At 37.7% G+C, this 26834-nt stretch overlaps 1 protein-coding gene across 4 annotated transcripts in view; it reads right to left on the bottom strand.

The window, feature by feature from the left end:
- CD84 (CD84 molecule) overlaps positions 1 to 2044 on the bottom strand; it is a 38328-nt gene extending 36284 nt beyond the window's left edge. For 3 of the 4 annotated variants that reach the window (XM_057302332.2, XM_034938505.3, XM_003811873.4), the window contains exon 1: positions 1923 to 2044. In XM_057302332.2, coding sequence (XP_057158315.1) covers positions 1923 to 1968 — 46 coding nt within the window. In that variant the 5' untranslated portion in view covers positions 1969 to 2044. The remainder of the gene's footprint in view (positions 1 to 1922) is intronic. The other variant, XM_057302330.2, reaches the window with a different exon arrangement.
- Between the last annotated feature and the right edge of the window lie 24790 nt (positions 2045 to 26834).

Here is a 26834-nt window from a genome sequence, read left to right as displayed (position 1 = left end):
AAGCTCCCATTCCCCTTTCATGGATCCTTGATGAAATGAATATCTCACTCCTAGTTTCCTTTTCCAGAACCTTGACAACCAACACCTAAGCTCAAACTCCCACCACCTTTTCTCCTGTTTATGTTCCTTGGACAATTTCCTCACAGAGGAGTCCTGCCCAGGATCTCTGTGTGGTAAAGCCATGGCTCTTCCTAATAATGCATGAAAAGCGAGTGTGAAAAATAGTAGCATTAGCTGATATCTGTTAAACACTTACTATATTCAGGTACTATGGCAAGTGTTGTACATGCATTATCATCATTTTGATTCTCAAAACAATTCTACTGTATTAATAGCCTCCCCATTTTGAAGCTGAAACAAGAGTCAGAGGAGGAATGTAACTTCGTCTAGGTCACAAAACTCGTAAACAGTTCACTACTAGCTGATTTGACAACTTTATTTCAGTTTCAGTAGATGAAAGAAGTGTATCCTAGAGCTACCTTTTATCTTAGCAGGTATTAACCTTTTGAAGAGCATCAAAAATTTGAAAGCAATGAGTGAAGAGGTCAGGTGGAGCAGAAAGAAGAACCAATGGGATTGAGATTAACCTTGGAATTAGAAAAACCAATGTCTATTTCCAGCTCTACCAATTTAGGTAGTGAAATTTCAGGTGAATTTTTAAACCCCTAAATCTTAATTTATTATTTTTCTTGCATAATGGGATTAATAACGTCTATCTTGCTCATCTCAATGGTTTTCATATGGATGACATAAGAATGTAGGCATAAACATTGTAGAATGTTTTGAAAATTAAGTGGTATCAAATGCTACCTTGTCTGGTCTCTCTCTGGAAGATTAGGGACATCCCTAGTACCATTCCTCATCTACTTGCGTTTTCTGTCTGCCATTCTAGAGCGACCAGCAGAGGCTCCAAAAATTTGGTCTGACTAGTGGTTACAATCTCCATGAAGTTCAAATTAAAGGAGCCATAGCTTGAAATGGCCAAGGGAACCAGAGAGATCATGGTGCATTGATCCTACCTTTACAGAAAATCCAAACGTACTAGGTTCCCAGGGTTCTAACTCATGCCAGAATTTTGCTAGTGCATTTTCAGAACTGGCAAGAGATACTAGAAGTAGATTTAGAAGTTCCAAACATAGTAAATTTCTGTTAGAGCAATTGTTTGTATTTAAGGAGATAATATGTACAATGACACAGCACTCCCAGATCTGTGTTAATATTACAATTTTCTTTGTACCAATAACAATCAATATTCTTGTTGTTCTTTTAGTTTACTATTATGCCATAAGTAAGAAAAATAGGGTTTTTAATTCAAGTTCTCCAACTCTTTTTTGAGACTATTTGTAAAAAATGGGATAGTAATCTCTTCCTCATTTATTTCAGAGTTTCTTGAGGATAAAAGCAGAGTAATAGCTCTGTGTTTTGAAAATCAAGGGAGTTTATAGAGATGAGGCTCAACAATGATAACGATGAGTCATCCATCACTTTAACCAGATAGAACAATCAACTATAATTAGGAAAGACATTTTTCTCTCTCAAACGCCATCACAGTTGAATGCCAAGAAGAAATTGCTTGTAAGTCATTCAAGCTTTTAGAAGATCTTTCTTTTGCCAGGCTTTGTGGGTGGGTTTACCAAGTGCTGATTCCTCTGAGAAGGATTTGCCTCAGACCTTTGGAAACTGAGATCTCCAGATCTCAGAAATATAACTCAGAAATATAAACTTTAAAGCTGAACCTAAACACTTAGGTTTGAATTTTAAGTCTCTCCCCAGCCAGTTGGATCCTGTTGAGTACAGTAGATACTGAGACCCAGGGTGTTCTGCTAAACACAGATCAAAAAGACAGTTCAATGTCTTCCTTAAGGGCAATTTTTAAAACTTTATGGAAAACTAGGGGGCGATCAGCAAGGGTCAGAACTCACAGGTTTGCAGGCAAAGGAGCAAGATCCATAGGTGGTGCTGAGCCATCTCTCTCAGGGTCTAACCTTCTGTGGAAAAGCACGGCACTGTTCTAGCAGAGTCAGTTTCACTTGAGTTTTCTTCCTCCTTTTTATAACCACATTTAAGAAAGGAAGTGCATGTTAACTGATTTAGTTAACACTGGTCTTTGTATTACTGTGCTAGTTTTTTCCAATTTAAAGTGCCTAGCATTAATTATTTATTCAACAAATATTTATTGTGTGCCTACTATGTGCCAGGCCCTCTTCTGGGTGCTGGCAATATACAGAGCAACAAAACAATTGATCACCCTCCTTTCATGGCATTTATACTCTTTTTTGGAGTAATCAACAACTCTATAAGCAGTTCCAATATAATGTAATAAGCATTGCTATAGGAAAAATACAGGGAACTATGAGAGGAATAGGAGCATCTAACTCAGGCTAAGAAAAGTTGGAGTAGGCTTCCTAAAGAAACTGACAACCAACCTGAGACAGGCTCAAAGAATGAATTACCATTATTAGGCAAATGGCGGTGGGGGATATGAAAGAGGAAAAATGTTTTGACATATGGTAGGAGCTTAAAAAAACATAGCAATTAAAATTACATAATTATAGTTATATAAAATGATCACAAGTACATGATTATGTATTATAATGTATAATCAACATGTGATATTATTTAACATAATCAATATTAAGTATTATATTAATAATATATAATTATATTTATATATGATACAATAATATATAATTATATAATATATTAATATATAATATAGTATAACTACATACATATAATTATGTATAATTCCATGATATCATCATGAAACATTATGATTATGATCACACCTTATTAGGGACACAAAAAGTGTTTGATAAAAATGAAGTCAAAAGGGATTTTTAGACTATCGAATCTATTTTGCAGATGGAGAAACTGGCTCAGAAGGAGAGGAAGTGACTTTTCCCTATATCACACGGTGAATTAGGGAACTGAGTTAAAAGCCAGCAGTGTCACTTGGCAAAGACTGTGACTCCTGGGCATGAGAGACAGCAGGTGCAGAGGCATGCTTAGGTGGAGTTGAGCTAGATGTAACAGGACTATTTCTTGTAGAGGGTCTTCATCTTGGTTAACAAGAATAAGAGTGATTGTGTAATGTGTGTATGGGCGATGTTGTCTGGGAATGGGGATATAAATGAATATTTAAGTTTGACTCAGCTGTTTTGGGGAGTAATGAGAAGGCTGGGGACACTACCCCTAAGACCTGGAGGATGCGTACAGCTTTTTTTTTTAACTGAGACGAGTCCTCATGCTAGCTAGCTCATTTCTAGGTAACCTGGCCTCTAGAGTCACACATTAAACAATCCTGCTGATCATTTCCCATATATACTTACATAATACTGAATATAGTTGACCCTTGAACAATGCAGGGGTTTGGAGTGCTGTCCCCTCAAACAGTCGAAAATCCATGCATAACTTTTGACACCACTAAACTCAACTACTAATAGCCTACTGTTGACAGGAAGCCTTACCAACAACACAGTTGATTAACACATATTCTATGTGTCGTATACATTATTTACCATATTCTTGCAGGAAAGTAAGCTAGAGAAAATAAAATGGTATTCAGAAAATCAAAATGAAGACAAAATATATTTACTGTTCATTAAGTGGAATTAGATCATCATAAAGGTCTTTATCCTCATCATCTTCATGTTAAGTAGGCTAAGGAGGAGGAGGATAAGGAGGAGTTGGTCTTGCTGTCTCAGGGGTCCCTGGGGAAGAAGAGATAGAGGAGGTTGAAAGGAAGGTGGAAGAGACAGGAACAGTCAGTGTAACTTTTCAGAAATATATTTAATTTTTGTCTGACTTTTTTGCTTGTTCATTTCTCTAAAAATGTTTCTATATGGTACCCCTTCTTACTTCTACCATTTGTTTTAGTTTTAGTGCCTGTATCATACCATAGATGGGCCCATATCATAAAAGAAGTCAAAAGCAGTCCCGAATAGTCAGAAGCCTTCTGTCAGACTGTCTAATGTCAGCTTGTTTTCTGGCACTGCTGCTTCTATGTTTTCTTCCGCATTGTTTGATCCTGGCTTAGATGCATTCTTCTCCATCAAGTCATCTTCCATTAATTCCTCTGGTGTGGTGTCTATTAGCTCTTGAATTTTGCCAAGATCTATTTCTTGAAACATTTTACCCCACCTTTTTTTTTTGCCATATCCACAATATCTTTCATAATTTCCTTGAGTAGCTCTGTCATAAATCCTGTGAAGTCACGCACAACATTTGGACACAGTTTCCTCAAGCAGAGTTTATTGTCTCAGGCTTAATGGCTTTCACCACTTTTTCTGCAACAATGATAGCATCTTTAATGGTGTAATCTTTCTAGACTTTCATGATGGCCCTCTCCTGGGGTTCTCTTCCTAGGCATTGACAATTCTTTCCATAGAGTATGTGTATAATGAGACTTAAAGGTCCTTATGACCCCCTGTTCTAGAGGCTGAATTAGAAACATGTCTGGGGACAAGTATACCATTTCAGTGCCTTTGCTGTTGAACTCCTGGGGCTCTGGGTGGCCAGGGGCACTGTCCAATATCAAAGTAACTTTAAAACGCAGTCCCTTACTGGCAAGGTATTTCCTGACTTCAATGACAGGGTATTGATGAAACTAATGCAGGAAAAATGTTCTTGTTGTTCAGGCCTTCTTGTGGTACAATTAAAACACTGGCTGCTGGTGTTTATCTTTTCCCTTCAAGGCTCAAGGGTTAGCAGATTTATAGATAAGGGCAGTTGTGATCATAAACTCAACTGCATTTGCACAAAACAGTAGAGTTATTGATTTCTCTCAGTTCCTGTATATTTTTGTTTATGGTGATATATAATTTACTGGAGAGACGAATTTCTTATGTGGAAATGGTATATTACAAGATTTTTTTTAATACTGTGTATTTTATTTTACGTTTATGTAACTTAATTTTTTTATTATTCTACTTTAAGTTCTGGATTACATGTGAAGAACGTGCAGTTTTGTTACATAGGTATACACGTGCCATGGTGGTTTGCTGCACCCATCAACCCATCACCTACATTAGGTATTTCTCCTAATGCTATCCTTCCTCTAGCCCCCCCATCCCCCACAGGCCCCAGTGTGATGTTCTCCTCCCTGTGTCCATGTGTTCTCATTGTTCAACTCCCACTTATCAGTGAGAACATGAGTTGTTTGGTTTTCTGATCTCGTGATAGTTGGCTGAGAATGATGGTTTCCAGCTTCATCCACATCCCTGCAAAGGACATGAACTCATCCTTTTTTATGTCTGCATAGTATTCCATGGTGTATATGTGCCACATTTTCTTAATCCAGTCTATCATTGATGGACATTTGTCCAAGTCTTTGGTATTGTGAATAGTGCTGCAAATAAATAAATAAATAAATATGTGTGCATGTGTCTTTATCGTAGATTGATTTATAATCCTTTGGATATATGCCCAGTAATGGGATTGCTGGGTCGAATGGTATTTCTAGTTCTAGATGCTTGAGGAATTGCCACACTGTCTTCCACAATGGTTGAACTAATTTACACTCCCACCAACAGTGTAAAAGTGTTCCTATTTTTCCACAACCTCTCCAGCATCTGTTGTTTCCTGACATTTTAATGATTGCCATTCTAACTGGCATGAGATGGTCTCATTGTGGTTTTCATTTGCATTTCTCTAATGACCAGTGATGATAAGCATTTTTTCATACATCTGTTGGCTGCGTAAATGTCTTCTTTTGAAAAGTGTCTGTTCATATCCTTTGCCCATTTTTGGATGGGGTTGTTGCCTTTTTTCTTGTAAATTTCTTTCAGTTCTTTGTAGCTTCTGGATATTAGCCCTTTGTCAGATGGACAGATTGCAAAAATCTTCTCCCATTCTGTAGGTTGCCTGTTCACTCTGATGATGATGATAGTTTCTTTTGCTGTGCAGAGGCTCTTTAGTTTAATTAGATCCCATTTGTCAATTTTAGCTTTTTTTGCCATTGTTTTTGGTGTTTTAGACATGAAGTCTTTTCCCATGCCTATATCCTGAATGGTATTGTATAGGTTTTCTTCTAGGATTTTTATGGTTCTAGGTCTTATGTTTAAGTCTTTGATCAATCTTGAGTTGATTTTTGTATAATGTGTAAGGAAGGGGTCCAGTTTCAGTTTTCTGCATATGGCTAGCCAGCTTTCCCAAAATCATTTATTAAATAGGGAATCCTTTCCCCATTGCTTGTGTGTGTCAGGTTTGTCAAAGATCAGATGGCAGTAAATGTGTGGTGTTATTTCTGAGGCCTCTGTTCTGTTCCATTGGTCTATATATCTGTTTTGATACCAGTGCCATGCTGTTTTGGTTACTGTAGACTTGCAGGGTAGTTTGAAGTCAGGTAGCATGATGCCTCCAGCTTTGTTCTTCTTGCCCAGGATTTTCTTGTGTATGTGGGCTGTTTTTTGGTTCCATATGAAGTTTAAAATAGTTTTTTCCAATTCTGTGAAGAAAGTCAGTGGTAGCTGGATGGGGAGAGCATTGAATCTATAAATTACTTTGGGCAGTAAGGCCATTTTCATGATACTGATTCTTCCTATCCATGAGCATGCAATGTTTTTCCATTTGTTTGTGTCCTCTCTTATTTCCTTGAGCAGTGGTTTTTGAAGAGGTCCTTCATATCCCTTGTAAGTTGTATTCCTAGGTATTTTATTCTCTTTGTAGCAATTGTGAATGAGAGTTCACTCATGATTTGGCTCTCTGTTGTCTGTTATTGGTGTATAGGAATGCTTGTCATTTTCGCACATTGATTTTGTATCCTGAGACTTTGCTGAAGTTGCTTATCAGCTTAAGGAGGTTTTGGGCTGATACAATGAGGTTTACTAAATATACAATCATGTCATCTGCAAACAGAGACAATTTGACTTCCTCTCTTCCTATTTGAATACGCTGTATTTCTTTCTCTTGCCTGATTGCCCTGGCCAGAACTTCCAATACTATGTTGAATAGGAGTGGTGAGAGAGGGCATCCTTGCCTTGTGCTGGTTTTCAAAGGGAATGCTTCCAGTTTTTTTCCCCATTCAGTATGATACTGGCTGTGGGTTTGTCATAAAGAGCTCTTATTATTTTGAGATATGTTCCATCAATACCTAGTTTATTGAGAGTTTTTAGCATGAAAAGCTGTTGAATTTTTTCAAAGGCGTTTTCTGCATCTATTGAGATAATCATGTGGTTTTTGTCATTGGTTCTGTTTATGTGATGGATTACGTTTATTGATTTCCATGTATTGAACCAATTACACAATTCTGACTGAGAAATTAAAATTGGGCGAACTTATCAGTCAATGAGTGCCAAAGTTGTTGCTCTCAGATCAGCTGAAGGCAAGAGCAAAGCTTTCAATGGAAATTTTAAAGAAGCAGGATGATCCCACTTTGAAAATGCTTTGTAGAAGCATTTCTTCAAAGAATTATAACAGGAGATGTAACATGGCTTTATCAGTATAATCCTGAAGACAATGCACAATCAAAGGAATGGCCACCAAGAGGTGGAAGCTGTCCAGTCAAAGCGAAAGTGAACCAGTCAAGAGCAAAGGTCATTGGAACAGTTTTTTGTGATGCTCAAGGCATTTTGTTTGTTGACTTTCTAAGGGACCAAAGAACAATAACATTTGCTTATTATGAAAGTATTTTGAGAAAGTTAGACAAAGCTTTAGCAGAAAAATGCCCAGAAAAGCTTTGCTAGAGTCTTTCTCTACAACAAAGCTCCTGCTCATTTTTCAATAGGAAATCTTTAGGATCAACTTTACTGTCCTGATTTGGCTTCTTCTGACTTCTTTTTGTTTCCTAATCTTTAAAAAATCTTTAAAGGACACCCATTTTTGTTCAGTTAATAATGTAAAAATACTACATTAACATAGTTAAGTATCCAGGACACTCAGTCCTTCAGGGATGTTCTAAATGGTTGGTATCATCACTTTCAAAAGTGTTTTGAACTTGATGGAGCTTCTATTGAGAAATAAAGTTTACATTTTTAGTTTTTAAATTTCATTTTTCATAAATGTTTGAAGTCTGAGATTGAAGAGATTGGTATTTCTGGACAGAAATAAAAACCCAGAAAGGAACCAAATGAAAGTTCTAAATTGGTTCCAGCATTTAGGTTTGCAACAAGAAAACATATACTAGTTTTATTCTTGTTCTTTAACTTTTCCATCTGGAAACACTTAAGATTTTCCCTTTATCACAGAAATTCAAGATTTTACAAGGATGTGTCCTGGTGTGTTTGCATGGCATATTTCTGGCTGGAATCAGTTGTATTTTCAGTCTGATGGTTCAAATCTTTCTTTATCAAAGAAAATTTTTCTTCTGTTTCTTTGATTATGGCTTCCTTTTTGGCCTTTCTACTTGCTCTTCCTAAAAGTCCTCCTAAATATTTAAAGCTATCCTCTATATTGCTGAATTAATATCTCCTGATTTTCTCTTTGTCTTCTTGCTTTACATACTGATAGAGTTCCTTATAGACACCCTATAGAATGTCTTCCAAACATGGGTTCTCAGCTATGTTTACAGTTTTCAGCTATTTGCTTGAGTTTTAAACTTTGGTAATATGCTTTCATTTCCAAGTCTTTTCATAGTCTTCAGTTGTACCTGATTCATAATTATCTTTAATTCCATGTTGAAAAATTCTCTATACTAGAGAAAGGGTAAATTAAAAAACAAAACATAAGAATAAAACTCTGGAAAACAACTATAACTGAAAGAAAAGAGAAGAAAGAAAGAATTGTTAAAGCAATAGGAGGAAAACAGGAGAGTTGATGTCATGAAAGCAAAACAACGAAGGGTTTGAATAAGAGAAATATGAAAATGTTTTTAATTCTGCAAATAATTAAAAGGGAAATGAAAGAGTACATACAATTTTTGTAGTGTCAAGCAAAGTTTAGGCTCTGAGCAAGCAATACAAAAAACCAAATAGCGGTAGACATGGGAGACTTTTCATTTTGTTCTGTACTAAGAAAAATTCTTCTGCCTTGGGATCCTGTTGATCTGTGACCTTACCCCCAACCCTGTGCTCTCTGAAACATGTGCTGTATCCACTCAGGGTTGAATGGATTAAGGGCGGTGCAAGATGTGCTTTGTTAAACAGATGCTTGAAGGCAGCATGCTCCTTAAGAGTCATCACCACTCCCTAATCTCAAGTACCCAGGGACACAAACACTGCGGAAGGCCGCAGGGTCCTCTGCCTAGGAAAACCAGAGACCTTTGTTCACTTGTTTATCTGCTGACCTTCCCTCCACTATTGTCCTGTGACCCTGCCAAATCCCCTTCTGTGAGAAACACCCAAGAATGATCAATAAAAAATAAAAAATAAAAAAAAAAACAAATAGCATAAAAAGACTCCAAAAACATTTGCCTCTGTGACCAAAGCTTTGAGCTTTACAATAAAACCATCAGGATGAATAAGCTAACTACTCTGATTTGATCACTATAAATTATATATATCAAGACATCACTATGTAACTCATGAATATGTACAATTATTATTTGTCTATTTAAAAAATTAATTAAATCTTTAAAAAAGAAGATTACACACTCTCAAGTGTTGGAGTCACAAAACTTGAGTTTCAAATTCAGTTTTCCTACTTATTGAGTGGAATACTTGTATTAATATCAGGTGGTCAAGTTGAATACTTGTCTCAATATCAGGTGGTCAAGTTGAATAACCTGTGAATTTTTTTTTTTTTTTTTGACAGAGTTTTCGTTCTTGTTGCCCAGTGCAATGGCACAGTCTCGGCTTGCTGCAACCTCTGCCTCCCAGGTTCAACTGATTCTCCTGCCTCAGCCACTCGAGTAGCTGGGATTACAGGTGCACACCACCATGCCCAGCTAATTTGTGTATTTTTAGTAGAGACAGGCTTTCACCATGTTGGCCAGGATGGTCTTGAACTCCTGGCCTCAGGTGATCCACCTGCCTCAGCCTCCCAAAGTGCTGGGATTACAGGCATGAGCCACCGCACCCGGCCTGATTTCTTATCTAAAGTTTATTTAGGATAATTGAATGGGAAAACAAATTTAAACTAACTAATACAGGAATCATCAAAATACAGCCTTTCTGCTGCCTGTTTCTGAATGTAAAGTTTTGTTTGTTTGTTTGTTTGTTTGTTTTTGAGACCGAGTCTCACTCTGTAGCTCAAGATGGAGTGCAGTGGCGTGATCTCGACTCACTGCAACCTCCGCCTCCTGAGTTCAAGCGATTCTCCTGTTTCAGCCACCCGAGTAGCTGGAATTACAGGCATGCACCACCACACCCAGCTAATTTTCGTATTTTTAGTACAGACAGAGTTTCACCATGTTGGCCAGGCTGGTCTGGAACTCCTGACCTCAGGTGATCCACCCACCTCGGCATCCCAAAGTGCTGGGATCACAGGCGTGAGCCACCGCGCCCAGCGTATAAATGTAAAGTTTTATTGGAACATTAAAAAAAACCAAAAAACAAAACCAAAAAAACAAACAAACAAAAAACTGTCATGAGGAAAGTGAAGGGAGGAAACCACAGTTTAGATGAGAACCAATATAAAGTTATAAGATGGCACTGTGATGCAAGTAAATGAAGGCTTGGGAGAAAAGGGGAAGGATCACTGCCCCCACCCCTCAACTGTGCCACCCTGATCAGGTTTCTTAACTGTTCTAAGTCTTGTTTTCCTCATCCGTAAAATAAGAATTGCCATATTAGCGTGTTAAGTTTGTTTTGAGTATTAAATGAGAATGTCTGAAAACACTTAGCAAAGTGCTTGGCACATTATAAGCTTTTAATAAATGTTCGTTCTTAATAGTATTATCACTAATAGGTTAATTATAATACACCATTTGGACATTAATGATCTGGAAAACTATCCACCAGAGGGCAACAGATTGTAAAAGACTGGGCACGGAACAATAAGACAGACAAAATTATGATTTATTGAGTACTAGGTTTGTTTCCAGGGCTATGTTCAACACTTCCATATGACAAACAGTGAAAGAATTGGGATTCATTGGCCCGGAAAAGAGAAAACCTAGTGAGGGGGCTGTGATTAAGGCATCATGTGGATCAGTGTGATAATTACAGCCAGGTATTTGAAATGCTGGTGTTTGGTGTCAAGGGGTCTCCATGGACAGAACTAGTAAACCATAAATGTTGCTCCAGGAAAGTAGAGCATTTCAACATACAGATTTCCCCCTAACAATTGTAGTCATCCCAGAATCAATAGTTAAAGCCAAGACTGGATAGACCTTTGACATATATGTTATTGTGGGAATTTCTCATTGTGTGGTTGAATCTTGAATGTCCAAAAACAAACATGGTCTCGCTCTGTTGTCCAGGCTGGAGTGCACTGGCATGATCTCGGCTCACTGGAACTTCTGCCTCCTGATTCAGGTGATTCTCCTGCCTCAGCTTCCTGAGTAGCTGGGATTACAGATGTGCACCACCACGTCCGGCTAATTTTTGCATTGTTAGTAGAGATGGGGTATCGCCCTGTTGGCCAGGCTAGTCCTGAACTCCTGATCTCAGGTGATCTGCCCACCTCGGCCTCCAAAAGTGTTGGGATTACAGGCATGAGCCACTGCGCCCAGACAAAATGTTTTCATTCTTATGCAGTTTTCTCAACTACCTAGTGTATGGGGTCATGAACTTAGAGGTTATTTATCTAATGGATTGTGCTTTTCTAGTTGACTCAAAAACACGATCAGCAGCAGCATGTGAGTAACCTAACATGATAAATATCAGGACGGGAAGGGCTAAATTTTGTGACAATTTTGGTATTCTCAACATGCAAGCTGAATTGAAGGACCTAATTTCTCTGTATCAGCATAAGGAAATCTATTTTGGGGTAATGTAAAACAAAGAAGCTTGGATTTAACTGTTGGTCAGAAAGACCATGAAATGTCAGCTAAGGCTTACTAGCATTTTCTCCAATTACTTAGGGAAAACAATGAAAAGAACAGCAAGTCCCCTACACACACCACACATACACACACAGACACACACACACAAACACATATGCGCACACACATTTCTTAGGTTATTTGCTCAGAGACAATTATTAGCATCTAATCTGTATCTTCAAAGCATAGGGAAAGGTTCTGCTTTTACATAACAACATTTTTCCCTTCCTCCTCCTCTCGCTTCCTCTTTTTCATTCCTATTTTTTCAAAACTGATTTGAAAAGAAGATAACCCAATTAATAAGACTCATGTTAGTTTAAAAAGACATTCTTAATAATTCCAGTAATCTCGTATAGAGAGATATAGCTGAAAAACTGATACAACTATGTACCAGAATTATTCTATTTTTGTTATTCTATTTATGTTACTATTTACGCTTACAAAAAAGACAAATAAAGATCTAATAATATGGGAATTAAGCAGAATAAGGAAGAGAAAAACTAACGTGTCTACCAGAAGGTTGCAACTGTGGCTTTGAATGAAAAGTCAATCTTCTGGTTAGTTGGACTCTATCCCTTTACCTCCATCCTGCATCATCAATTGCTGCCTCATTACTGGGCAACAACACAAACACACATAGATATATACTTTATAACCTAGTTGCAAAAATAATATCTCCTGACCTCGCTTCTTCCACTATACACTGTCTCATTTTCTTTGCTCTTATTAAAAGCAAAACATATTAAAAAATAAATATATTGTCATCTCTCCACTTCCTTACTTCACTTTATTTTATTTTTAGCCTTCTCCGATACAGCTCCTGAGTCCACTAAGGCTCCTTCTGTCAAGTTTATCAGTGATCTCTATAGAACTCTATTGGTCAGTTCTTTATTCTCCTCTTTCTAGAGTAAATATAATTTTTTTTTCTTTTTTTTTTGAGACGGAGTCATGCTCAGTCACCCAGGATGGAATGCAATGGTGTGATCTTGGCTCACTGCAACCTCCACCTCCCATGTTCATGTGATTCTCCTACCTCAGCCTCCTCAGTAGCTGGGACTACAGGCACCTGCCACCACACGTAGCTAATTTTTGTATTTTTAGTAGAGACGGGGTTTCACCATGTTGGCTGTCTGGTCTCAAACTCCTGACCTCAGGTATCCACCTGCCTTGGCCTCCCAAAGTGTTGGGATTACAGGAGTGAGCCACTGTGCCTGGCCTAGAGTAAACATATAATTTATTATCCAAACCAGGAGATGTTTGGGATAAAGAAGCACTAAACTAATTGTTATTTGATTTTTTTGAAATATTAATATATTGGGTGAAAAATATATTTTTATTAAATTGGTAAACTGGTAAAATAGTTTTATTAAAGACATTTTCATAAATAAAATTATTTCTAAAAATAAACATAAAATATATTTATGTTTATTGAGGTAAAATCAAAATTTTATTTATTACTACTTATATATTAAACTATATTTATATTATTGGTCATCTGCACATCAACAACAACATAATTAGAATAATTATTCCTGGTACATAGGCACACAGTTGCAGTTTTTTAGCCGTATCTGTCTCTCATACAAAGTCACTGGATTATTTTTCTAAAAATGTACTTTTTAACTAACTTTGATCTTATTACTTTAATTATCTTATAAAATTACCTGTAAGCTTCTTCAAATTTGCGTTTTGTGGTTATTTAATGGCAGCCACCATTCTGTGGTGAGCTAGATTTTCCACTTGCCTTGCAGAGCCCTTCACCCTCCTGCAGACTAAGTAGCTGGTGCCTGGTGTGTGAGGAAGCATGGCGGCTGGAGCCAAGGTCACAGTTGCAGAGGCAGTGGTGCAGCCTATAGCCAGGGCTTGGGGAGAGATAACTTTGCTGGACAAATGTATTGGTGCCTTAAATGGCTCTTCTTTATAGACTCAATATTTTAAATTGAGAAACTAATTTCTCTGTAAGTGCTGGGGTACTTGGTAAGCTCCAAGTAAATTCTGCTAAACGGAAGATATTCTGTATTTTAGTCTGTTTGGGCTGCTATAACAAAATACTATAAACTGAGTGGCTTGTAAACAACAAACATTTACTTCTCACAGTTCTAGAGGTTGGGAAGTCCAAGATAGGGGTTGGCAGATTCAGTGCCTAGTGCGAGCCTATTTTCTCATAGAAGACACCTTCTCTCTGTGTCCTCACATGGTAGAGGAGAAGAGCTAGCTTTCTGGGGTCTCTTTTATCTATTTTTTTAAAGTTTCATTTTATTTTAAATTGACAAATAATAATTATATATATTATAAAGTACAATGTGGTGTTTTAATACATATATACAATATGGAGTTATGAATTTAAGCTAATTAGTATATCCATCATCTCAAATATTTATCATTTCTTTGTGGTGAGAACATTTGAAATCCTGTTTTAGCTATTTTGAGATAAACAATATATTATTATTATTTTATTTTTTATTTTTTATTTTTTTGAGATGGATTCTTGCTCTGTCGCCCAGGCTGGAGTACAGTGACACAATCTCGACTCACTGCAAGCTCCGCCTTCTGGGTTCACGCCATTCTCCTGCCTCAGCCTCCTGAGTAGCTGGAACTGCAGGCTCCCACCACCACGCCCAGCTAGTTTTTTGTATTTTTAGTAGAGACAGGGTTTCACCGTGTTAGCCAGGGACAATATATTATTATTATAGTCACTGTGCTGTGCAATAGAGCACCAGAATTTATTACTGCTAACTAAAACTTTGTTCCCATTGACCAACATCTTCCTTTTCCGCATCAACTCCCACAATCCCCAGACTCTGATAACCACTATTCTACTCTCTACTTCTATGAGTTCACCTTTTTTAGATTCCACATATAAGCGAGATCATATGGTATTTATCCCTCTGCACCTGGCTTATATCACTTAACATAAAGTCCTCTAGGTTCATGACAGAATTTTCTGTTCTTTTTGTTTTGTTTTGTTTGTTTTTTGGGGGGTGGAAGAGTATTCTATTGTGTATATGTAGCACATTTTAAAAATCTATTTGTGCACTGATGGACACGTAAGTTGTTTCCATATCTTGGCTATTGTGATCAACGCTGCAACGGATATGGGAATGCAGACATCTCTTTGATATACTGATTTCAGTTCCTTTGAGTATGTGCCCAGTAGTGAGATTGCTGAATCATGTGTTAATTTTCTATTTAGTTTTTTTGAGGAACCTTTATACTGTCTTCTAAAATGGCTGGAGAAAAAATTTACAATACCACCAACCGTGTATAAGTATTCCCTTTTTCTACATCCTTGCCAACACTTATCTTTCATCTCTTTGGTAATAGCCAGTCTAACAGGTATGAGGTGATTGCTCATTTTGTTTTTAACTTGCATTTCTCTTATGATGAGAGATGTTGTGTGGTTTTTCATGTATCTGTTGACCATTTCTATGTCTTTTTTAAATAAATGTCTACTCAAGTCATTTGCTCATTTTTAATAGGCTTATTTGTTTCTTGTTATTGAGTAGTTTGAGTTCCTTATATATATTTTGGATTTTTAACCCCTTATCCAATGTATGTTACCAATATATTCTCCCTATCTGTGGTTTGTCTCTTCACTCTGTTAATTGTTTCCTTTGCTGTGCAGAAGCTTTTTAGTTTGATGCAATCCCATTTATCCACTTTTGCTTTTGTTGCCTATTCTTTTGGTATCATTTCTAAGATATCACTGCCCAGGCCAATATTAAGGAGCATTTTCTCTATGTTTTCTTCTATTAGTTTTAGAGTTTCAGGTTTTACATTTAAGTCTCCATCCATTTTGAGTTGATTCTTACATAAGGGGTGAGATAGGGTTCATTTTCATTCTTCCGTAAGTAGATATTCAGTTTCCCAACACCACTTCTTGAAGAGACTATCCTTTTCTCATTGTGCATTATTGGCACATTTGTCAAAAATCAATTGACCATAGATGTGTGAGCCCAGTTTATTTCTGGGCTCTCTCTCCTATTCCATTGGTTGATGAGTCTGTCTTTATGCCACTATCAAGTTGTTTTCACTGCTATAACTTTGAAATATATTTTGAAATCCTGTAGTGTAATGCTTTCAGTTTTGTTGTTGTTGATTAAGATCTCTTTGGCTATTCAGGGTCTTTTATGTTTCCATATGAATTTAGGATTGTTTTTCTATTTCTGTGAAGAATGACATTGGAATTTTGATAGGGAGAGCATTGAATCTGTAGATTTGGGTAGTATGGACATTTAAACAATATTAATTCTTCCAATCCATGAACATGGGATAGCTTTCAATTTTATTTGTGTCATCTTCAATTTTTTCATCAATGTTTTATAGTTTTCAGTATACACATTCTTCACTTCCTCATTTAAATTTACTCCCAGCTATTTTTAAAATGATATTGTAAATAAAATTGTGTCCTTGTTAATTGAGAGTTTTTAACTTGAAGGGTGTTGAAATTTATCAAAGGCCTTTTCTGCATCTATTGAGATAATCATGTGGTTTTTGTTATCAGTTCCGTTTACGTGATGGGTTGCATTTATTGATTTCCATATGTTGAACGAACCTTGCATCCCAGGGATGAAGCTGACTTGATAGTGGAGGATAAGTTTTTGATGTGTTGCTGGATTCAATTTGCCAGTATTTTATTGAGGATATTCACATTGATGTTCATCAGGGATATTGGCCTGAAATTTTCTTTTTTTGTTGTGTCTCTGCCAGGTTTTGGTATCAGGATGATGCTGGCTGCATAAAATGAGTTGGGGAGGAGTCCCTCTCTTCTTATTGTTTGAAATAGTTTCAGAAGGAATGGTACCAGCTCCTCTTTGTACCTCTGGTAGAATTCAGCTGTGAATCCAACTGGTCCTGGACTTTTTTTGGTTGGTAGGCTATTAATTATTGCCTCAATTTCAGAACTTGTTATTGGCCTATTCAGGGATTTGACTTCTTCCAGGTTTAGTCTTGGGAGGGTGCATGTGTCCAGGAATTTATCCATTTCTTCTAGATTTTCTAGTTTATTTGTGTAGAGATGTTTATAGTATTCTCTGATGGTAGTTTGTATTTCTGTGGGTCCCATGGTGATATCCCCTTTATCATTTTTTATTGTGTCTATTTGACTCTTCTCTATTTTCTTTTTTATTAGCCTGGCTATTGGTCTATCTATTTTGTTAATCTTTTCAAAAAATCAGCTCCTGGACTCACGGATTTTTTGAAGGGTTTTTGTGTCTCTATCTCCTTCAGTTCTGCCCTGATCTTAGTTATTTCCTGTCATCTGCTAGCTTTTGAATTTGTTTGCTCTTGCTTCTCTAGTTCTTTTAATTGTGTTGTTAGGGTGTCAATTTTAGATCTTTCCCGCTTTCTCCTGTAGGCATTTAGTGCTATGAATTTCCCTCTAAACTCTGCTTTAGTTGTGTCCCAGAGATTCTGTTATGTTGTGTCTTTGTTCTCATTGGTTTCAAAGAACATCTTTATTTCTGTCTTAATTTTGTTATTTACCCTGTAGCCTTCAGGAGAAGGTTGTTCAGTTTCCATGTAGTTGTGTGGTTTTGAGTGAGTTTCTTAATCCTGAGTTCTAATTTGATTGAACTGTTGTCTGAAAAACTGTTATGATTTCAGTTCTTTTGCATTTGCTGAGGAGTGTTTTACTTCCAATTATGTGGTCAATTTTAGAATAAGTGGAATGTGGTGCTCAGAAGAATGTATATTCTGTTGATTTGGGGTGGAGGGTTCTGTAGACATCTATTAGGTCCAGGGCTAAGTTCAAGTCCTGAATATCCTTATTAATTTTCTGTCTCATTGAAACTAGATATTGATGGAACATATCTCAAAATAATAAGAGCTCTTCGTGACAAACCCAGAGCCAATATCATACTGAATGGGCAAAAGCTGGAAGCATTCCCTTTGAAAACTGGCACAAGGCAAGGATGCCCGCTCTCTCCACTCCTAGTCAACATAGTATTGGAAGTTCAGGCCAGAGCAATTAGGCAAGAGAAAGAAATAAAGGGTACTAAAATAGGAAGAGAGGAAGTCAAATTGTCTCTGTTTGCAGATGACATGATTGTATATTTAGAAAACCCCATCGTCTCAGCCCAAAATCTCTTTAAGCTGATAATGAACTTCAGCAAAGTCTTAGGATACAAAATCGATGTGCAAAAATCACAAGCATTACTATACACCAATAATAGACAAATAGAGAGCCAAATTATGACTGAACTCTCATTCACAATTGCTACAAAGAGAATAAAATACCTAGGAATACAACTTACAAGGTATGTGAAGGATCTCTTCAAAGAGAACTACAAACCACTGCTCAAGGAAATAAGAGAGGACACAAACAAATGGAAAAACATTGCATGCTCATGGATAGGAAGAATCAATATCGTGAAAATGGCTTACTCCCCGAAGTAATTTATAGATTCAATGCTATCCCCATCAAGCTACCATTGACTTTCTTCACAGAATTAAAAAAACTACTTTAAATTTCCTATGGAACCAAAAAAGAGCCTGGATAGCCAAGACAATCCTAAGCAAAAAGAACAGAGCTGGAGGCATCACACTACCTGACTTCAAACTATACTACAACGCTACAGTAACCAGAACAATGTGGTACTGGTACCAAAACAGATATATAGACCAATGGAACACAATAGAAACCTCAGAAATAACACCACACATCTACAACCACCTGGTTTTTGACAAACCTGACACACACAAGCAATGGGGAAAGGATTCCCTATTAAATAAATGATGTTGGGAAAACTGGCTAGCCATATCCAGAAAACTGAAACTGGACCCCCTCCTTACACATTATACAAAAATCAATTCAAGATGGATCAAAGACTTAAACATAAGACCTAGGAACATAAAAACCCTAGAAGAAAATCTAGGCAATACCATTCAGGACATAGGCATGAGCAAAGACTTCATGACTAAAACACCAAAGCAATGGCAACAAAAGCCAAAATTGACAAATGGGATCTAATTAAACTAAAGAGCTTCTGCATAGCAAAAGAAACTGTCATCAGAGTGAACAGGCAACCTACAGAATGGGAGAAAAGTTTTGCAATCTATCCATCTGACAAAGAGCTAATATCCAGAATCTATAAAGAACGTAAACAAATTTACCAGAAAAAAATAAACAACTCCAACAAAAAGTGGGTGAAGGATATGAAGAGACATTTCTGTTGTTTTGCCTTTGCTGAGGAGTGTTTTACTTCCAATTATGTGGTCAATTTTAGAATAAGTGGAATGTGGTGCTCAGAAGAATGTATATTCTGTTGATTTGGGGTGGAGAGTTCTGTAGACGTCTATTAGGTATTCAAAAGAAGACATTTATGTGGCCAAGAAACATAAGAAAAAAAGCTCATCATCATTGGTCATTAGAGAAATGCAAGTCTAAACCACAATGAGATACCATCTCACACCAGTTAGAATGGCGATCATTAAAAAGTTAGGAAACAACAGATGCTGGAGAGGATGTGGAGAAGTAGGAACGCTTTTACGCTGTTGGTGGATGTGTAAATTAGTTCAACCATTGTGGAAGATGGTGTGGCAATTCATCAAGCATCTAGAACTAGAAATACCATTTGACCCAGCAATCCCATTACTGGGCATATACCCAAAGGATTACAAATCATTCTACTATGAAGACACAGGCACAAGTATGTTTATTGCAGCACTGTTCACAATAGCAAAAACTTGGAACCAACCCAAATGCCCATCAATGACAGACTGGATAAAGAAAATGTGGCATATAGTACCACGGAGTACTATGCAGACATAAAAAAGGATGAGTTCATGTCCTTTGCAGGGACATGGATTAAGTTGGAAACCATCATTCTCAGCAAACTAACACAGGAACAGAAAACCAAACAACTCGTGTTCTCACTGATAAGTGGGAGTTGAACAATGAGAACACATGGACACAGGGAGGAGAACATCACACACCGGGGCCTGTCAGTGAGTAGGGGGCTAGGGGAGGTATGGCATTAGGAAAAATACCTAATGTAGATGATGGGTTGATGGGTGCAGCAAACCACCATGGCATGTGTATCCCTATGTAACAAACTTGCATGTTCTGCACATATGTCCCAAAACTTAAAGTATAATAATAATAATAATGAAGGCCAGAGGAATTACAAAGTCCTTATTTTTAAAGGCATCAAAGAGTCTTTAAAGAGGAAGTAATGGGATATCATCACCCAAAATTCCTGAGAGGCAGAACCTTTTTCAGATGACCTGACATCATCAACCATTTTTTACCTTGAGGGGAGAGTTGGGGGGAGATTTGCTGATTCTAGACATGAGCTGAATATTGAGCTTAGTGTAGGCTGAGGAGGAAAGAACAATAAAAATTTTCTTGACTGTGTTAGTGTAGAGGGAAAATTTGGAAGCTGCTATAGTCTGAATGCATCACCCAAAATTTGTATGTTGGAAACGTAATCTCCAATGCAACAGTATAGGGAGGTGGGGCCTAATGGGAAGTGTTTAGGTCATGAGAGCTCTACATTCAAGAATGGATAGCTGACATTATAAAAAGGGCTTGTGGGAATAAGTTCATTCTCTTCTGCTCTTCTGCCATGTGAAAAAACTTTATGGCCCTTCTGTATTCTGCCATGTGAGGATGCAGCAAGTAGGCCCTCAAAAGACCCCAGCACCCTGATTTTTAATTTCCCAGGCTCCAGAACTATGAGAAAATGAATTTCTATTCTTTATAAATTACCCAGTCTCAGGTCTTCTGTTATAGCAGCACAAATGGACTAAGAAACCTGAGGTGGTCCCTAACACATGGCTGATTTTCTCACAGGATATTTACTAGTTTCTAGGAGTGCATGAGAGTCTGGTGATCTAGACAGATGTCTTCTAAAAGTAGAGTGAAATCTTTCACAGTCCTGCATATCGTGAAAGAGACCTGCCCTGGTGGTTTCTCCCTTAGTTGATTTGCCAAATTTTGAAGCTATATAGTATGGGAGGCTGAGGAGCTGGGCCGAGAAACTCTGAAAAAAGGGCTAGCTCTCCTATTGTCTTTCAGATTGGAGGAGATGGATGCCTGACAGTGTCTTAATCAAAGGCCCAGCAGGCCACCTTATATAAATTGAAATCCAGGCCAATGAAGCTGGATCCCTGACTGCCATGAGGTGATCAGTCTCTTATATCTGCCTAACAGAAAGAAGGGAAAACACTATCTGGTGGAAGAAAGTATAACTTTAAGCATCTCTGGTTCTTTTATATATAATGCACAGCATTAAATTTAAGAAATACCAGGCAGACAAAAATATGATTGATTAACAAGAGGAAAAAGACTTTAGAAACAGACCTATAGATATTAGATTAGGATGCAAGGATGTTTAAATAGCTATAATTAATGTTTTGAAGAGAATAGTGGAAAAGATATACACAATAGGTGAAAAGATATACACAATAGGTGAAAATTTTCTGTAGAGAATTTCAACAGAGGTTTTGAATTTATTGAAAAATGAGGCCAGACACAGTGGCTCACTCCTGTAATCCCAGCACTTTGGGAGGCTAAGATAGGCAGATTGCTACAGCCCAGGAGCTCAAGACCAGCCTGGGAAACATGGCAAAACCCTGTCTCTACAAAAAATACAGAAATTGGCTGGGCATTGTTACATGTGTCTGTAGTTCCAGCTACCAGGGAGACTGAGGTGGGAAGATTGCTTGAGCCTGGGAGGTCAAGGCTGCAGTGAGCCATGATCATGCCACTTCACTCCAGCCTGGGCAACAAAGCGAAACCCTGTCTTAAAAAAAAAAAAAGAAAGAAAGGAAAGAAAAAAAAGGAAAGAAAAGTGAATTGAATATTATAAGAGATAGGAAAAAAAAACAAACAAACCATATGGACCCTTTGTCATGTAATACCCAACCGTCCTTCTTCTCTTTGAAGAGACACCAGCTTAGGCACATATTTGAGACTGTCTCTTCCTGGTTTCCAAACCAATATCACTACTAATGCTCTCCTTCCTATTATTTAGCCATCCTGATGATCCTTTGGACAACATAGCTCTCAGAAAGAATGTTTCTGTCAGCCCCCATAAGGTGTCAGACTTTCAGTCTCTCTCCCAGGAGCCTATCCTTCCTAGATCTAGACAGAATGGGGCAGAGAAAGCCTGGCTGTTTATTTCACCAATGCAGATTTTCTCTACAGAGGCAAATCTCCTCCACAAAAAGCAGCTTTGCAGGGCTATTCCCATCTTCAGGTCATCTGAACAGCCATCTTGAAATATGTCAGAAAGTGTATTTGGGAGTGAATTTTTTTTTGTTTCCTTTAGTGATCACAAGTTGCATAGAAATGACAGTTATTTTCAGATATTTGAAAAATTATTATGCAGAAGAGGAATTAGGTTATTCAGAGAAAACCACTAGGAGAAAGTAGGCAAGTTCCAAGAAGAAGTATTTTAATGTACAAAAACTTGACTCTCTAGCAATGGAACCTCTCTAACAATGGAACATGTACCTTTGTTAGCTCTCTAACAATGGAACATGAGAAACTGTTGTGAGAGAGAAGTTCAGGGAAGACATGGAGGATGTTTGGCAAGGGAGTTTGGCCAGAGGAGGTGTTGGGTTTAGAGGGAAGGAGCAACTAATTATGCTTCCTCTACTCCTGATTTGGAATCAATTTTAAGATAGACAGAAGATTCATACAGATGGAGAAAAAGTGTCAGCTCTGTTATTGATAAAGCTGGTTGGCAAATGTGGCTTTAGGCAAGTTAATGCATGATTCACACTCAGGACCATACTCGGCACTTAGAAAGCACTTGATAAATGTTGACTATCACTATCATTATAATCAGGAGGAGGTGGGGAATGTAGGAGGAGAAGAAGGAAGAGGCCATAAGTGGGCAAACCCTCCCAACAGGAGAGTAGAGTCTGCCATTGTGAGCAGGTAGGAATAGACAAGAATATCTGCCTCCTACAAAAAGGCTGGTTCCAAGAAAGACAGCTGAGAAGGCATTGAGTGGAGGTTGCTCAGTTATCTTCCCAAACTCACAAAATAGTTTATGCACTTCTCTTTCCTGAGGTGAAGTGTTGTGGGAAGTCAGGGACCCCAAACAGAGGGACCGGCTGAAGCCATAGCAGAAGAACATAAATTGTGAAGATTTCATGGACATTTATTAGTTCCCCAAATTAATACTTTTATAACTTCTTACACCTGTCTTTACTGCAATCTCTGAACATAAATTGTGAAGATTTCATGGACACTTATCACTTCCCCAATCAATACTCTTGTGATTTCCTATGCCTGCCTTTACTTTAATCTCTTAATCCCATCATCTTTGTAAGCTGAGGATGAATGTCGCCTCAGGACCCTGTGATGATTGCGTTAACTGCACAAATTGTTTAAACAATATGAAATCTGGGCACCGTGAAAAAAGAACAGGATAACAGGGATGTTCAGGGAACAAGAGAGATAACCTTAAAGTCTGGCTGCCTATGGGCTGGGCGGAACAGAGCCATATTTCTCTTCTTTCAAAAGCAAATAGGAGAAATATCGCTGAATTCTTTTTCTCAGCAAGGAACAGCCCTGAGAAAGAGAATGCATTCCTAGGGGTAAGCCTCTGAAATGGCCACTCTGGGGACGTCTGTCTTTTACAGTTGCAGATAAGGGATGAAATAAGCCACAGTCTCCTGTAGCACTCCCAGACTTATTAGGATGAGGAAATTCCCACCTAATACATTTTGGTCAGACTGGTTGTCTGCTCTCAAACCCTGCCTCCTGATAAGATGTTATCAATGACAATGTGTGCCTGAAACTTCATTGGCAATTTTAATTTCACCCTGGTCCTGTGATCTTGTCCTGCCTCCATTTGCCTTGTGATATTTTATTACCTTGTGAAGCGTGTGATCTCTGTCACCCACATCCTATTAGTACACTCCCTCCCCTTTTGAAAATCACTAATAAAAACTTGCTAGTTTTGTGGTTTGGGGGCATCATGGAACCTGCTGACATGTGATGTCTCCCCCGGACACCCAGCTTTAAAATTTCTCTCTTTTGTACTCTTTCCCTTTATTTCTCAGACCAGCCAACACTTAAGGAAAATAGAAAAGAACCTACATGAAATATCAGGGGTGAATTTCCCTGAGAGTGGAGTAAATGAGTAGGGGAGAGGCCAGGCGTGGAATGTCACTCAAGCTAAAGTGCCTCCACTTGAAAAGGATGTCTACATTGAGGTAGGGGTTAGATTATCAAAAATTCTGATTCCATTTATTTTAGTGTATGAGCCTATATTTTTCCCTTTCTTCCTTCCCTCCCTCCCTCCCTCTCTCTGTCTCTTTCTCTCTGGGTTTTCTATTCTACTTCATTGGTCTATGTGCCCATTTTTATACCAGTACCATGCTGTTTTGATTACTATAGCCTTGTAGTATAGTTTAAAGTCAGGTAATGTGATGCCTCCAGATTTGTTCTTTTTGCTTAGTCTTGCTTTGGCTATGTAGGCTCTTTTTGGGTTCCATATTAATTTTAGGATTGTTTTCTCTAGTTCCATGAAGAATGATGATGGTATTTTCATGGGAATTGCATTGAATTTGCAGACTGCTTTTGGCAGTATGGTCATTTTCACAATAGTGAGTCTACCCATCCGTAAGCATGGGATATATTTCCGTTTGTTTGTGTCATCTATGATTTCTTTCAGCAGTGTTTTGTAGTTTTCCTTATAGAGGTCTTTCACCTCCTTAGTTAGGTGAATTTCTAAGTATTTTAATTTTTTTGCAGCTATTGTAAAAAGGGGAGAATTCTTGATTTGATTCTCAGTTTGGTCACCGTTGGTGTATAGCAGTGTTATTCGCTTGTGTATATTGATTTTGTGTCCTGAAACTTTACTGAATTTATTTATCACATCTAGGAGTTTTTTGGATGAGTAGGGTTTGATACCTTCTACAATTATACCATTGGTGAACAGCAACAGTTTGACTTCCTTTTTACCAATTTTGATGCCCTTTATTCCTTTCTCCTGTCTGATTGCTTTGGCTAGGACTTCTAGTACTATGTTGAATAAAAGTGGTGAAAGTGGGCATCCTTGCCTTCTTCCAGTTTTCAGGGTGGGGGAATGCTTTCAACTTTTCCCTGTTCAGTATAATGTTGGCTGTGGGTTTGTCATAGATGGCTTTTATTACCTTAAGTTATGTCCCATCTATGCCAATTTTGCTGAGAGTTTTAATCATGAATGGATGCTGGATTTTGTCAAATGCTTTCTCTGTGTCTAATGAGATGAGCATATGATTTTTGTTTTTAACTCTGTTTATGTGGTGTGTCACATTTATTGACTTGCGTATATTAAATCATCCCTGCATCCCTGATATGAAACCCACTTGATCATGGTGGATTATCTTTCTGATATGCTATTGGATTCAGTTAGCCAGTATTTTGTTGAGGATTTTTGCAACTATGTTCATCAGGGATATCAGTCTGTAGTTTTCTTTTTTTGTTATGTCCTTTCCTGGTTTTGGTATTAGGGTGATACTGGCTTCATAGAATGATTTAGGAAGGATTCCTTCTTTCTCTGTCTTTTGGAATAGTTTCAATAAGATTGTTACCAATTCTTCTTTGAATTCCTGATAGAATTCAGCTGTGAATCCATCTGGTCCTGAACTTTCTTGTTGTTGGCAATTTTTATATTATCATTATTTTTATCTTGCTGCTTGTTATTGGTCTGTTCAAAGTTTCTATTTCTTTTTTTTTTTCTTTTTTTTTTTTGAGGAGGAGTCTCACTCTTTCTCCCAGGCCAGAGTGCAGTGTCACTATCTTGGCTCACTGCAAGCTCTGCCTCCCTGGTTCACGCCATTCTCCTGCCTCAGCCTTCCGAGTAGCTGGGACTATAGGCACCTGCCACTGTTCCTGGCTAATTTTTTGTATTTTTAGTAGAGATGGGGTTTTACCATGTTAGCCAGGATGGTTTCGATCTCCTGACCTCGTGATCTGCCCACCTCGGCCTCCCAAAGTGCTGGGATTACAGACGTGAGCCACTGCGCCCAGCCCAAAGTTTCTATTTCTTCCTGGTTTAATCTAGGAGGGCTGTATGTTTTCAGCAATTTATCTATCTCCTCTCAGTTTTCTAGTTTGTGCACATAAAGGTGTTCATAATAGCCTTGAATGGTCTTTTGTGTTTCTGTCGTATTGGTTGTAATATCTCCCATTTTGTTTCTAACTGAGCTTATTTGGATCTTCTCTCTTCTTTTCATGGTTAATCTCACTAACGGTCTATCCATTTTCTTTCTCTTGTCAATGGACCAGGTTTTCGTTTCATTTATCTTTGGTATTGTTTTTTGTTTGTTTGAATGTCATTTAGTTCTGCTTTCATCTTGGTTGTTTCTTTTCTTTTGCTGGGTTTGGGTTTGGTTTGTTCAGGCTTCTCTAGTTCCTTGAGATGTGACCTTAGATTGTCTGTTTGTACTCCTTCAGATTTTTTGATGTAGGCATTTAATCCTATGAACTTTTCTCTTTGCACTGTTTTTGCTGTATCCCAGAAGTTTTGATAGGTTGTGTCACTATTATCGTTCATTTCAAAGAACTTTTAAATTTCTATCTTGATTCCATTGCTGATGTAAAGATCATTCAGGAGCAGATTATTTAATTTCCATATATTTGCATAGTTTTGAGGGTTCCTTTTGGAGTTGATTTCCAATTTTATTCCACTGTGGTCTGACAGAGTACTTGATATAAATTTGATTTTCTTAAATTTATCGAGACTTGATTTTTGGCCTGTGTTCCATGTTCTGATGAGTAGAATATATATTTCACAGTTGTTGAGTAGAATGTGCTGTAAATATTTGTTAAGTCCATTTATTCTAGGATATAGTTTATTTTCTGTCTTGATGCTTTCTAGTTCTGTCAGTGGAGTATTGAAGCCCCCCACTATTATTGTGTTCCTGTCTATTTCATTTCTTACATCTAGCAGTGATTGTCTTATAAATTTGGGAACTCCAGTGTTAGATGCATATATATTTAGGATTGTAATATTTTCCTGCTGGA

Source organism: Pan paniscus, chromosome 1 (assembly GCF_029289425.2).
Source record: "Pan paniscus chromosome 1, NHGRI_mPanPan1-v2.0_pri, whole genome shotgun sequence".
NCBI classification, from domain to species: Eukaryota; Metazoa; Chordata; class Mammalia; order Primates; family Hominidae; genus Pan; species Pan paniscus.
This window is presented reverse-complemented; position numbering and strand designations above follow the sequence as displayed.